Genomic DNA, 14,649 nt, shown 5'->3' on the forward strand with positions numbered 1-14,649 from the left:
TTTGTCTTGGTATGGTTGGCGTTCCTTAAGATAATTACAGGGAAAGTCATTTATTCTGAGGGAACACAGCTAACCCAGTGCTCAGGAAGATGAGCCTCTGGAGTGGCCTTGTGTCTGGTGCCCTCTGTTCCTTGGCAGCCCCCCTGAGAAGGACCACACCTCAGGTGGCCTAAGGATGCGAAAAGGTATATGCTGCCCACACTAGATGTTTGTTCTCCTAACAGCTGGTGAGTCCAATCCCTGGGAAGCCCTTGACCCACTCTTACTCTTCGACTACTCATACCCTCAGTTTACTCATGAAGTTTACTCATGACACCTGCTTTATAGTGAACGCTTAGGTAAATAAGGCAGCTGCTCTTTATACTGGTGTAATCATTCTCTAAGGTTGTGCTGGATAACAGGATGGCTGGAATGCTAACTGAATTTTTGCTAGTGTCCTCATCTTTCTCAACTGCTGAGGTGTTTTTGCATCATCTGGATGAGTCAAGCAAGCATTCCTGCCCCAAACTTTTCCATTTGTCTTCTTGCATAAGGAGGGAAAGTAGCTTGGCAAAGGAGCTTGCAAGTAACTGATAGAGCCAAAAGCAATAGGGGTGCTTATAACTAAGGAAAACAAAGTGAAAATGTTTGCTTTTGGGGAACACAGTCACAGATCGTATTGAGAACTTAGACAAAACTAACCATGATAACAAGGGTTTTTTTTAACTTAACAAAATGTCATCCTATGCAGTTCACAAAGCGGTGCACCACCTCCTGGGCCCAATGATACACTCATGAGTTCTCCCTGTGATTTGGGCCTCATCTTATGGCTCTATTGCAGTTTATTGAACTAGCCATTTAACTACTTAAATATTAACAACATTCAATTAACTTTCCTTGGATCTGTCTGGCACTAAGAAGGGAAAAATTCTAGGGTTTAAAATGTGTGACTTAACATGATTAAATGGTGAAATGAATAATGTTTTAATGAGTGATTTGTAATTATTTAATAATTAAAGAGCTCATGAATATTCTTGAACACCCTGTGGAAAATCTAAATTGTATGCTGATTTCATCAAGCATTCAAATCTAATCAGAATTTATTTTTATAGCATCGTTTTAAACACAGTCTACAAGAACATTGCCATAATAATACAAACAGAACAGAAAAGTGTCATACTATAATAGCTCTGCTTTTTTAGTATACGATCTTGATTTTTCCTTGGAAAAGATTTTTCTGCACTAATGGGTTGCAGCTGAACTATCTTCCAAGTCTCACAGCAGCCAGTCAGGTTTCATCAGTGGTTCAGTGACAGGTTAAATGTCCATCAGTTTTGGTTTGTAAACACAGATGAATGGTAGTCGCTTGCTGCAGGGAGATCCGTCCCATTCACCCCTGCCTGGAAACAAAGATAAAGAGACACCACAATGGAAAACAAGAATATGTAAAAAAGAAACTTTTTCACTCCTGACATGAAATCATTCAATCTCTGGAAATCCAATTTTCTTTTAATTTGTGTTTCCATAGTATGTACATTGCAGCTTTGGGCAACATCTTAATAAGATGATGTTTTCTCTAGCTAATCCTGGAAATACTCACCCCACAGGGATAGCAGAGTTTCAAGAACAAGGTAAACTATCTGAATCATAAATCATCCCAGGTTTTTCTTAACTCTGATATTCAGGGTCAGGCAAATTTTTATGTTAAACAGGCTGTTAACTAGTCCTCCAGCAGCTCTGAAAAGGGATAACAGAGGCCTCTGGATGAAAGTTGTCAGAGATCCATCACACCATTTCAAAGATGACCCCTGCAGGCAAAAAAACCTCCAGAAGCTTAACAGAAACTACAGGTTGCCATTCAATTCTGAAAGCAGTTTGGTACATTTATATTTGCTGGGGTGGAAGAAGGACTGAATGGGGTTCCTCTTCCACATGGATGTCGATACAGTTATTGCTTGTGGGGATATCATTGTCCTGTAGAGCTGCATGAATAATTCATTTTTAATTCCATATTAGATTAATTTCACCTCATCCTCTCTTCATGAATTGTCCTCAAATAAATTGTAATTTTCTTGAATACATTTGTTATTCAGAATAGACTATAGCACTCATGAGTAATTCATTGCAGGTAGGTGACATTCAGAATTCGAGATGTTCAGGATGGACCCACAGGTCATTGTTGTGCCCTGTTACATGGGTAAAAATTACAGATTCAAGTTTCTACTTCCAAAATGCATTTACAAATCTGAAATTCGCTTACTTTTACTATTCTACAACGCTAATTCTAAATTCACCATATCAGCAATAACCAGTAGATTCATTGGCTGGAATACTTGGAAGTAGGAAGACATGCCGGATAAATTCATTAAAAGAATCTAAAAGAAAATATTCATGCAAGATTTTTATAACACCACATCTAGTCTAGTGACCTGACATTCTGCCAAACAGAGGTTAAATAGAGAACTTCTTATCCACCGTCCAGCTTGTCCTTTGAAATTTGTACCTCAACTTTCCTTCTTTAGATGACATAAATGGAATATGATGTTGATCAGAGTTTATCACTTCAACTTTATTTTCCTAAAACTCCATCTTCCCTTATTCCCACCTCACAAAACCACTGAAAGATAAAAAACCATAAACTTTTGATAACTCCTTAGTTTTGTTAAGACTGAAAAGAATTTCCATGCCTACAAAGGGAAACTATTCACTTGAAAATAAAAGCATTTTTTAATAGTAGAATTTTTTGATTAGTTGAGTCATAAAGTTCTTTCAGCTGATGTTTGTTTTCACTACTGGTCATGGAACACTTGCCTTTTGGTAATTTCCCCCCATCCAGAACTGGGTTTCTTTCTGTCCCTGAGCAAATTTATGAAGGAATTCATTCTCATCTGCACTGGCGATGTTAGTTATGTGACCTCTTGCCCTTTCAGTCTAACAGTTTCTCTGCACAGTAGAGAGGGTTAAACATAGATGTGAAATGGCCTGAGCTCTGTGAATAAGAGGCAAACAAAGGAAAATGTGGAACAAATGATTGGGGATTGTAAAGGGACAGGGCCATAAAAGTCCAAGAAGGGGAAATCTAATAGAAGTAGAAATGTGAAGTGACAGCGAAATCCATGGAAAGCTTGCATTTTCAAAGGGAAGGAAATCACAGATGGGAAAAGAGAGGAACAGAGAGAAGGGTTGCTCAAAAAAATAAAAAAAAAAAAAACCCCAGCTAACTTGGGAATGGAGTAGACAGTTCTCTATTCTGAGTCTGTCCAAACAGACTGGGTCCTCAAGAGTTTTCCTTTGGTAGGGAAACCTTGCATCTTGAAGCAAAAGCACGCATTGTGCGCATTATACTGTACTGTCTCAGGAGAAAAATCTTCTCTTCACCATCCTGAGGCATTTAAATTTCACACACTCTTGTAGACATGACTCAAGAAGAATAGGGCACTCCAAGTCAAACATTTATAGAAGCATTTGTGTTTGTCTTCTGAAACATGCTGCAAGTATTTTTGGTACAGGGCTTTGAAGTTACAGGGTTCACCTGATATAATCTGAGCAGGTAGCAAGGTGAAGTCAGAATGTCTTTTAGCAAGTATCTCTGGTGAGGTTGAAAAAGAGTTCATTATTCACAAGGGGTTTGATAAATCACAGAGAGTGATTTATCCAACCCAGTAGGCATCATGTTGTGTGTTGTGTGGGAAGCAGAGGGAGGAACTATAACCTATCAGTTTTGTGTCCAGTTACAGTCAAGGATCCCCAGGAGCCTCCTTGATTTCTCTTCATTGGTGTATTATATATGCCTTATTTCACTGCATGAGGAAAATAGACCCCATGCTCACAACCCTTGACATAATAAGGAAGACATGATAACAAGAGAAAGGAATAGAAGTTCCAGAAGCTCTAAGTTCCAAACAGGAGTTGACTTGTTGTTACCTGAGTGTGTCCTGTGGTGAGACAGAGTGCAACTAACCTCACCAGCAGCACTGAGCTGAGTATCATGTACTTTTGGTCAACACTGATACACAAGAAGAGAAGCAGAAAGGGAGGAAAAAAAGAGTCAGGTACAAGAAAGACAGCTGTGGGAAGTAGAGAAGAAATGATGAATACTCCTGTTCTGAAGAAGCCAGTACCTCAGCTTGGGTCCATGTCATTCTCTTTTGAGTAAGTAACGGTGTAAGTAACCCAGCCTTTCTGAGACAGATTTTGGCAGGTCTGTTTTGCAGATGAGTCCAGGTGAGATGGGTTAGGAATTAAGTCTGTCAAATATTAGGGGCAAGAACCAGGCATTACAATGTTTGACTGTGGAGTTCTCAACACCAGAAAGAAACATAGAACAAACACAAAAGGAAAGACTCACTCATCTTTCCAGAAGACAAAGTATTATCTCCCTATTATCTCTTCTGATTTGACTAAGCTGAGTTCAGCATTCCAGAGGGACATTCAGTAAAGTAATACTACAAAATGAAGGGCAAATGCTAGTAGATATTCAGGGTCTCGCTTTTTTCCCCTTATCTTAAAAAAAAAAAAATGTTAAAAGGGATAAAGCATCGGTGTATGAAGAGCACTAATTTAGGAGTCAGATGCCATTTAGGTTATAAGCAGAATTATTTTGCTGCTGTCATTACAGGGTCCAGTGGGTGCAGCTGTGCTTCAACAATCCATTTCAATGCATGGTGCAATGCATCACAGTTTGCGGATTCTGCTTTGGATCTTCCCCCTGGAGACACACCAGCAGATTCGGCAGGCCAGCCCTGAAAGGTGTGCAGGCCTTTGTGCATTCCCAAGACTCGGCAGCAAGCGGTTTGGCAAGCCTGGAGTGTAGTGTATTAGTCTGTCTTTGCTGGGGAGGACCTGTCTTTGCAATAGTAATAGGAATTTCAGTCTGGTGCATCACGTTGCTTTAGAGAACAAAACAGATCTGTCAGACCTGAATTAAGATGGATTTTTGTTGAAAGTTCTTGGAATTGATTTCTTTCCAGTTTCCTTCTTGGTAAGTAGTCAGCACAGTCGGGTTCAACTTACAAAATATCATTGATTTCTCTCCCCAAACCACAGATGATTCAGCTTGTAATTTTCTCTACAATTATAGAGCAGGTCTCCTTAGAAACTGCTTGTATCCATTCAAAGTTTCATCTTGTGGAAACCACGTTTCCCCTCTCTTTGGCCAGATGTGCTTGGCATGAGTCCAGACAAAAAAGGAGGAGGAAGGTACGATATTCTCCTGCTCCTGTTCTCTCTTCTCTGCTTCCTGAAAGGAGATTCACAGCATTACAATTTCATTGAGTGCTTTGGTATCTCAGATCATCCCAAGTGGTGGGGTCAGCTATAGGGCTTCTCATGACTCTGCGACAGAAACAGCCAGCATGTTGCATAGCCTTTCCCCTCTAAAATAGGACAGGGTGCAACACAGAGGTCATGGTTTCTCTATCCTGATATAGTGTCATGCTACCAAAGGCTAGTTAAGCCAAGCTGATTGCACAATTGCCTCTGCCTTGGCTGGCTGTCATATGTTTCTCCTCATGTACAACTTCAAAAACACACAGGGGAAGTCTCCACCTTCTCTTGGCATCCCCTGTGACCCTTAAAGTAACCCATCCTCATGCAGGGACTCCCTGTCATGGAAATTGCTTGGCTTCTGGGTTTGAGAGATAGGCTCAGATAAACCACAGGATCTAGTTTGGACAAATAAATCATAAGACCTAATGACAGTTTGCAGAGCTTTGCAAAAGGGAAGCTTGCACTGGGGCAAGGTCACATGCACCTCTGCTCTCCCCTCAGTACTTTTCTGAAAAAGTCAAGATAACATTAAATTCATTTTACATTTATAAAAAAACCCCTCAGATCTTCTGCCTTAGTAACTGCAAAGTGGGTCTGTGCTGGCAACAGAGGCAAAAATGTCAGAGTTTGCCCATGTTTTGATCTTAACTGTGCCACACACAAGAAACATCCAGAGGGATTAAATTTCAATCATTGCAGTGGAGTGGATTGACACTTGCATAAAAGATGTTGAAATCATATCTGTTGTGTGGAAAATTTACATTCGTACCATTTAAGACATAGAGAAAGCATAAAGAATAAATAAAAACGAAAGTGATGCCTCTGTAGGACAGAAAGTTGCAGGTATGTATGAATGTGTTTCTATATATAGCATACACACACTTACGAATGTGTATACACATTGTATATATATACATATGTATATAAATGTGTAGATACATATGTTTGTGTACATATGTGAACTCACATGCACATATGCATAACAGCTATGCAGAGGTATTAAAAATATGCAAAGAATATTAAACCCCACTACCTTACTAATAAACTGAGAGGGATCTAAGAAAAGATATAACAAAAAAAGAGATAGATCCCAGTTTTATGAATGTGTGCTCTTCTTTTCCTTTATTCCTTCCTCCTTTTCTCTGTAGGGAGAGAAATCTTTGTCCCTGAGGTATTTATATCATGTCAGCTTTTGCCAGCATGGTTCTTTGTTCTGGAGAAAGGAACTGCTTCCAGTATTATGCCTGAAAGCTTTTGATGTACCAGTGTTTTCCCTCAAACACAAAGGGCTGAGATCTGGTCTTCTGGATACCTTTGTGTACACTGCTTTAAATGTCTTTGTGTATCAGGCCCTTAATCTGAAAAATTCATTGAGAAATCACATGGGTTTGGAGGGCAAACTCCTGTCTCAGAATGGGAGGCAGTATGGGAGACAGTCATCACTCCAGCATTTCAGCCAACACTGTAAAATTGTTTTCTGAGGCTAGACAGTGTGCATGTGGAGATTTCACTTGTGTAATTTTTTGGGTGTACTGTGGTGTGGATAGGTGCCCACTCATCTCTGTGTCAGCTACAGGGCAACACCTAACAGAGACTTTGTGTAAACTGTTCCTTTGGGAGAGGATTTTCACATAATGCCAATATTGAGGTCTGCTGGTAGAACAATGTTATGGGACAGAGCTGAGAAGCTTTTCAAGCTCTATTAAATTTACATAGGCTCCTAACCATTTCTTAAATCCTGCTCAAACATCCTTGTGTACAACAAATAACTTCCCAAGTCCCTTAAAAAACCACTGATGCATAGTGCACATTTGCACTGATGCTCTTATTTCAAATTCAAATATTTAGTAAAGGAGCTGAAATGACCTCTTCCTCTATACAGATGCAGGCTACAAATACACCACTAGGCTCAGAGAAATAATTTCCTTAAAATTACTCTTGACTCTTAACTGGGGGTGGGATATATTTTGGTGAGGACATACTTTTTACAGACACCACAGCCTGGAATCCAGGTTTTCCCTAAGATGGGCAATGTGGGTGGTTTTCAAGAGCTTGCTCAGCAGTCACTGAGATCTAAGTGTCCAGCAGCTTTTTGTGGCACTCTTGGAAGTCTGCTCTGGGGCCTGTCTCCAAGAGATGTTTGTTGATGCCTCTTACATACAGCGCAGGAGATCGAGATCTGAAATCACACCAGGAAACTCCTTCTAGATGAGATTGTTGATGTACTGTCTGCAAAACTGCACTTGACTTCAGAAAGCTTCTTTGTCTTCCAAGTAATACAATGAAAGATGCATTCTGTCTTTTGTGATGAGCAGCAGTGGATGATTATCGTGCTAATTCTGTGAAACAAGGGGAAATAAGTGACCAGAGTTTTCTACCCACTCTTCAGTCTCACCACAAAGTTTTTGTAAAAGACGTCATTTCCAAGTGCTTGTCATTTGAAAAACAGCAGTCTCTCCACTGCAGCTAGATGCATGGAATTATGCATTTCATCACCTCTTTTTGTTTTGTTCTTGATTAATCTGTGAATTAACTGTGATCAACCCAAATGCATCTATTACCTGGTGCTATTGACTGCACACTTTTGACAAATAATCCTGAGCTTGTTGGCTCTTTGTGAACAGCCTTATTCCAAATATTCATGCAGATGCATAAGCCATGTTGTATTCTTCTTTCTCCTGACTCGATGGAATTAATTCTCAGCAGTAAGGTTTCAGATTGTGAATTAAAAATCTGATTTCTATGAATATCTTAGAATACTTATTAGAAAGTTACAGTCTCACTCTCTTGCTACTATGTTTGTAGTAAATTGGTACAGAAAGTTGTAGGGTTTCAGGGATCACATTTTAAAATGGGATTTTTAGATTTTCAAGATTTTCAACAGACTTCACAGCCCACAACCCCCCAGTGAAAGTCAGTGGGACACTGCAATTCTGTTTCATTAGGACTTAAATGAAATGTTCCGCCTCTGCCTTATTAGCACAGCTGAAGCTGGCTTGTTTGAATCACAAAACATTTTCAGAGGATTTTGCTGAGTCTGTTCTTTCTGCCTTCATGAAGATGTCTGTTTGCTGTCTGGTTCTCATAGCATGGACATGTTCTGCTTCCCAAAACCTCTGCCTGATGTTAGGATGCATGATGCTACTCATTTGCACTCCAGCTCTCAGCAGCCTTATGTATCCACACAGAGATGGTTTCTGAAGGCTGGGCAGGGGTTTCACAGGGAGAATCAGAGCAATCCGATGGATTGCAAAACAGCAAAGATGTGGTCATCCGAAAGAAACAGCAGTGCAATGGCTGAGGTTGTGCAAAACACTTAGATCAGGTCCCAGAGCTCTCTGTCACACTTTCTGTCTCCTTGTCCTCTACCCCTGTGTTGCTAGGATATTTGTCAACAGAATGGAAATTATACTGTTCCTGGGGAGAAATAGAATTTAATATTAATACTGTCTCCTGTGGAAAAGCAAGAGTGAGTCAGAGCTGAATAGAGTTTGTTTTATATACGAAGTCTTTCATTCTGCAAGGTAACTCAAAGCACAGTGCTGTGAATTTAATGCTACCGACTCGGGTGGCTGTGTAGGAAAACACAGCAGGCTTTATGCATTAAGCAGAAACGTGCACTGCTGTAGCCATTAGGAGCAGTTTCACTAACAAAGAAATAGGAGAGAAATGCTCATCAGAGTCTTTCTCAGTGGGCAGTATTTGATAAGTGCCATAAGAAGCTTTGAATACACACTGGGCTGAAATCAGGCAGGATCACCTTGTTTTAAATGAACTCTGCTTTGTCTTTGCCTTCCCCTTTATTTATATCCCTCCTCAAAATGAAGCTGTTCTGCTCTCCTCAGCAGTGACTCCCATGTTCATGCTGTCCTTTTTTCCAAACAAAATAATATAATACAATTTAAAACATCAGGATTCAAAATACAAAGCTCAAAATAAGCAGGTTTGTCTGCTCTTTTAAGTAGGAACTCCACCTTTCCTTTCAGTGACTTTTCTGTAATGTCTCATTGTATTTGTTCTGTGTCTTGTCATGTCCTGATAATATGTCCTAGCAGATGCTGTTATAAGTAGCTGGTGGTTCCCCACACTTTAATTCCCTGTGGGGAAGAACGTTACCTGCTGAAGTAACCCTGCACAGCTCTGCATGCTGGTGTATGGATATCGCTGCCTGGTCAAACAAACCCAGCAAACGAGAGGCCATGGTTACTTCTGTTCTGCTCTGAGATGCTGCTTTCTCTGTTTGTGGCCAGGCATGGACAGACATAAGAGGAAGGAGGAGAGAAAGGATAACAGAGCTGGGGAAAAAATATGGTGTTTTGTTGATGCTTGCAGGATCCAAGGCAGATGGTCAGTCACAGATGAATGCTTTGGGATGGCAGGTCAGCCACAACAGCTATCACTCTGGTTGCTGGCTCTCTTCCCCAGTTAACTGTGTGCCCTGGTCATCTCTCTCTCTCTCTTTTTTTTACAGATCTTTCCCAGTCTGGGCAGCTCTGGATGGCTCATAACATCTCAGCCTGTTGGCTGCCGTACAGTCAGTCTCAAGATGGCTGAAAAGCTGAGTGCAAGATGGAGAGAAAAGGCAGCTGGTGGAAGAGGAGTTTTGAGGGAAGGTGAGACAGGAGGAGTACATATTTCTGGGTCCTTGCCCATGCAGTGGATGTGATTGGGAAGGGCTCCAGTGGGGATCTCATAGAGCTACTGTGATTCTTCAGGTCCAGAATGGCTTTGTTACTGGCCTAGAGCAGATGCAGGCTGGCCACTGCCCTTTCTACAAGTCCTCCTTCCCTCCCCCATTCACTTGTCTTTTTTTTTTTTTTTTTTTTTTTTTTTTAAGGAGGGAGAAAGGGAGACAGACTATCCCTTCATTATCTTATCTCATTACTTCTGGTGCAACTTTTAATGAACCAATTTCTGACTCCAAGCAATTCCTTGGGCTTTTCCAGCTGGAGGGTTTTATTGGTGTAATTCAATATCCTTCTCCTCCTTTTGTATTTTTCACATTTATGCTCAGTGTTCAAGACTAAAAGAATATTTATAAATCTAGTGTACACTTCCCAAGCTTATATTCCCTACTAGTGTAAGCCAGCAAACTCATTACTGTGCTCTCCCATAGGAGTAAACAACTGAATTTAAGGAACCCTCAGCTTTACTAACATTAATAAAAATTGGCAAAAATGCTTTACTGCTCCTTTTTTCCTGGCACCATCCTTGGGCTCTTAGTCCCCAGCAGGTGAAGAGCTGCACTGGCATGCCTACACACATTAAGACTTTGAGCTGCCATTTTTCATGCTATTGCCACCTGCCACCCAAAAGTACCAATCCTTTTGGAGATAACAAAGGGGGTCTATAACAAGTGTTCCATCATGGAAATATGATTTCAGTGGTTTTAAATTGTGAAAATGTTCATTCACTCTGTAGTTTTCTTCCTTGTTTGTATTCCCTGCTTCATTTAATAAAGTCCACCAGCAAGAGAGCAGTGGAAGAAGAAAAGAAAAAAATATCCTTTCAAAGCCATGTGAAATTACTTTTGAATCACATGCAAATTCAGTCCTATTATTCATGAATTGGTATGCAGCCTTTCTCTGACGGGTCCTGAATCAAGGGCAGAAGTGCTATCTCTACAGCAACGTGAAGCTTTATGACAGTAAACCTATGAGGGAAACACTGTACCACTGATATGAGCTCAACCTCCAGTGGCAGAGCTCACTGCTGGTGTTGTTATGAGTATCAGTAACCTAAAGCAATTGGAGCCCAGAGGATAAAGCTGGGGTTGGAGAGGGCTATGAGGAGAGGCTTATGGTCACAGACACACACACACACACACACAGTGAGTCTAGGAGGACTTCAGGAAGCTTATGGCTACTGAACTGTGCCCTTCTCAGCAGTCTAGAGCCACACCAACAGGTACAGACAATACATTTCCTGCTTTTTATGTGGATTTCTTCACTAAGAAAATATCTGTCCCTTTCTGCAGGCATTAACCACAGAAGTGTTAAATGCAGACAGAGTGGAAGTGAATGGGCTATTGGTCCTGTCCACCAACTTGCTTGGTAATCATGGCCTTTAGTCAGACATTATGTCTTTTGTCTCCATACTTCTTGAAAGCTGGGAATCCTGGTCTTTCTGGCAGTGTTAAAGTAGGGTTGTAGCCTTTTCTTGAAAGAGTGCAACCAGCAGCACCTCCTGGAGATATGCAATGGCATTCCCAAACGTAGCATGAGTTCACTGATATCAAAGGTTTTTGTATCATTCAGGGATGATTAAGTCCCAGACAATTAAAGATTATTTTAGGATAAAACTAACATTGGTAGCACCACTTAGATTTCTAGGATGGGATTTTGCTCTACAAAGCACTGCAAGAAAGCGAGAGATGCTGAATGTAGCCAAACAGTTTCCTTCTCCTACATGAGCCCATAACCCTGATATGTCAGACCAGATTGCTGCTGCTCTCACTAATCTCAGCAGGAGTAGTGCCACGTCACCAGGAGATGCCGACTGCCAACATAAGGCTCAGCAGCTCCAGCTTTTAATTGCAAACGGTACCTTCAGACTCCATCATTCACACTTGGCAAAGGCCAGCCATTTTTACAACCTGCTGTTGCTTTGACCAGTGCTGCTGTGTCTGTGGTTAAGCTAAGATTTTATGTGCTGCAGAAGGCTTCTCCTGCACAAGCTCTTCAGCACTCTGAGGGGTATGTGGCCTTGTGACCCACCGGGGCAGTAGCAAGGGACCACACGTATTCATCTCACAACAGATTTATTTTCATCTCTCCCATTTGTCATTGAGGTCACATTACCCAAGAAGTCAGGTTTTTACCTCTCCTTCCTGGACCGTGTTTGTGAGAGATCCCCCAGGACAGTCTCATCTCTATAGAAAGAGCATCTCAGCTGAAAGGGTTCAGCTGAGTGTGAATCAAATGGGTTGTATAGACATAAAGATCCCAGGAAAAGAGAACTGCTAGCTTCTCTCTGACCATCACTTTCTTTTGCAGTCTTACTCTGTCTCTGGTGGATATAATATTAAAGTGGTATTAACCTGTATCGGTGTATTCTTGTCCTCTACATCCATGTTAAAGCAACAAAATGTATCCCAGCTTTAAAAAAAAAAAAAAAAAAAAAAAAAAAGAAAGCATCCAAGTATCCAGGTTGCTTTTTCCGAACTGTGTGTTGATGTGAGTGATAGGGGAAAAGACAGATCTGTGATAGGAACAGTCCAGAAATGGCCTACAAAAGACAGCATAAAACTGTTCCATCTGTCCATGGCAATGATTTAGGCTGGGATTTTTAAAGACACCTGATGTAGTGATGTGTCCAAAGCCAGAATGCTCTGCCAAATCCCCAGACTTTAATGTGGGATGAAGAGCATAACTGCATGGCCCACATCTGAAATGCTCCACTCTGCTAATTTTCTGGGTTTTTTGCTGACCAGCTTTATTTTTGTTTTGAAGGAAAACTACTTGAACAAGACCAGTGTTTTTGCTTTCTCTGTGCTCTTCCAATCAGCTGTAGCTTTAGAAGTAGTACTTCAGTCTATTTGCTCCCATTTCAGAGTCTTCAATATGCATCAGTATGTCTACTTAGGCTTGGCAGATAGACATGTTAACTGGCTGCTCTGTTCCTCCATTCCCTGGGGAACTTTTATCCCTTTAACAACAACTTAAAAAACATGTTCCAACTGAAACAAGCAAGGAACTATTAAGAATCTTCATCCCACTTCTCCAGCTTTTGACAAGGTACCAGTGATCTTACTCTATGTTTGAACAACACATCAGCCTACCTAATCCTCTTGAAAACTGACAAGGATGGAGATGAAGCAAAGGAACCCCACTCTTCTGTGAGGTTTCAAACCTTCTTTCAGGTTTATTATGTGCCCTCAATGGACTATCTCCCAGAAGAGATAAAACAGAGAATGGGATAAAAATGTTCCTGGCTGAAGCATGTTGGCCTTAAGCATCACAAAGTCAGCGCCGCTGATGTCTTTCTGCTGCTGTTGTTGAACTATGAGAGGGACATACCTAAGGGTTGCACCAGCTGGCACCTTTTCTGCAAACTAAACGGGCACTACTACAGTTAGTCAAAAAGGATCCATCTAGGTGCTTTTCAGAGGAAAAACAGGGTTCCAACTAAGAAAAAGCTCAATTTTTCCAAGGAAAACCTTTGACTCAGGAAGTATAATCTTAGTTTAGAAGGCAGAATAGGGTGTGACATGCTATGTATCATAATACAGCCCCCATTTCTCTCAAAAGATACATTAGCTTGAGTCAAAAAAGAGACATATCTGTTTTAAATTTCAAAATACTTTCCAAAGGAATAAACAAATTCTTACAGTTTAATTAATTTTGTAGTTGCTGAAAACACTCCCAAACTAAGATAGCTATGAACATGTACAGGAGTACATTCAAACAACGCGCTAACAACCTAATAAAAATATTTACTTACATTGAATTTGATTCAATTAGAGATTTATTCTAATTATCCGACAGAAATTAACTACCTTTCCTTATTAGACCCTAAATAAAATAAATTCAATTATATTCTACCAACTTGAATAACTCACAGGGGAAAATGTGTGAAGTACTAAATAGCTGTTCTGCCTAGTGAGGAGTGCAGCCTGCTCAGCACCTTGCAGGATGAAGCCTTCTGAGCATTCCTCTCTCTGTGGGCTTGCTCTGCAACTACAGAGCCCTTGAAGGGATCACAGATATGTGAAGGGATAATGAAGTCTCTGTCTGTACAATTATAATGGATTACTAAAAGTATCAGAGTTGCTGTAAATAAATCATTATATCAGGCTCATTTAGCCTGATTCCTACCCTCAGATGGCTTGTAATACAGTCCCAGCTCTGAAAATCAGCCATTCCTTTGCAATTAGATTTATCACTAATCAAAAATGGAAGTTATCCTGCCAGCTCTGAATTGCGTTTGGAAATGCTGAGTTGGGCTCAAGCCTCAAAGCTGTATTTATTCATTTATTCAAATTTTTAAAACACCCATCTGCAAAGATTTAGATGGCCTAACTATTAATTAAAACTTCCAATGACCACCTAGTGAGCTGCAGCACCCACATTAATCCAGCCATCTAGTAAATCACAGCAGCAGACGAGCTCCTTTCACCTCCTGTCTCCTGGCAACACACCTTTCACCTTCCTCAAAAACTCCGTCCAGTAAATGGTTTACAGCAATTGTATCCCTGCAAGTCTCAATTTTCCCTTTTGACAAAACCCAATGGGATGGCTGGTCTTGCAGGACCATGTGGCCAGACCCATGACGACCGTACGTGGAGCAGGGTTCTCACCCAGCTGGGGTTGGTGACGTGCTGGCAGGACCTGTCTCAGTACCATCTGTCTGTCCTCCCACATGAGGGGAGTTTGCACCCCAGGGCCACAGGAAACTTGCTCC

The 14,649-nt window shown here is 40.9% G+C and overlaps 1 protein-coding gene across 1 annotated transcript; it reads right to left on the reverse strand.

Annotated features, from left to right (window-relative positions):
- Positions 1–1,277: 1,277 nt before the first annotated feature.
- LOC141940013 (snaclec agglucetin subunit beta-2-like) lies at positions 1,278–9,448 on the reverse strand. Its single transcript, XM_074860783.1, is given in 7 exon segments — positions 1,278–1,298; positions 1,300–1,385; positions 1,658–1,787; positions 2,791–2,922; positions 4,101–4,140; positions 4,142–4,226; positions 9,364–9,448. Coding segments are annotated over 7 exon segments (579 nt in total).
- Positions 9,449–14,649: the final 5,201 nt, after the last annotated feature.

Source organism: Strix uralensis, chromosome 2 (genome assembly GCF_047716275.1).
Source record: "Strix uralensis isolate ZFMK-TIS-50842 chromosome 2, bStrUra1, whole genome shotgun sequence".
NCBI lineage: Eukaryota > Metazoa > Chordata > Aves > Strigiformes > Strigidae > Strix > Strix uralensis.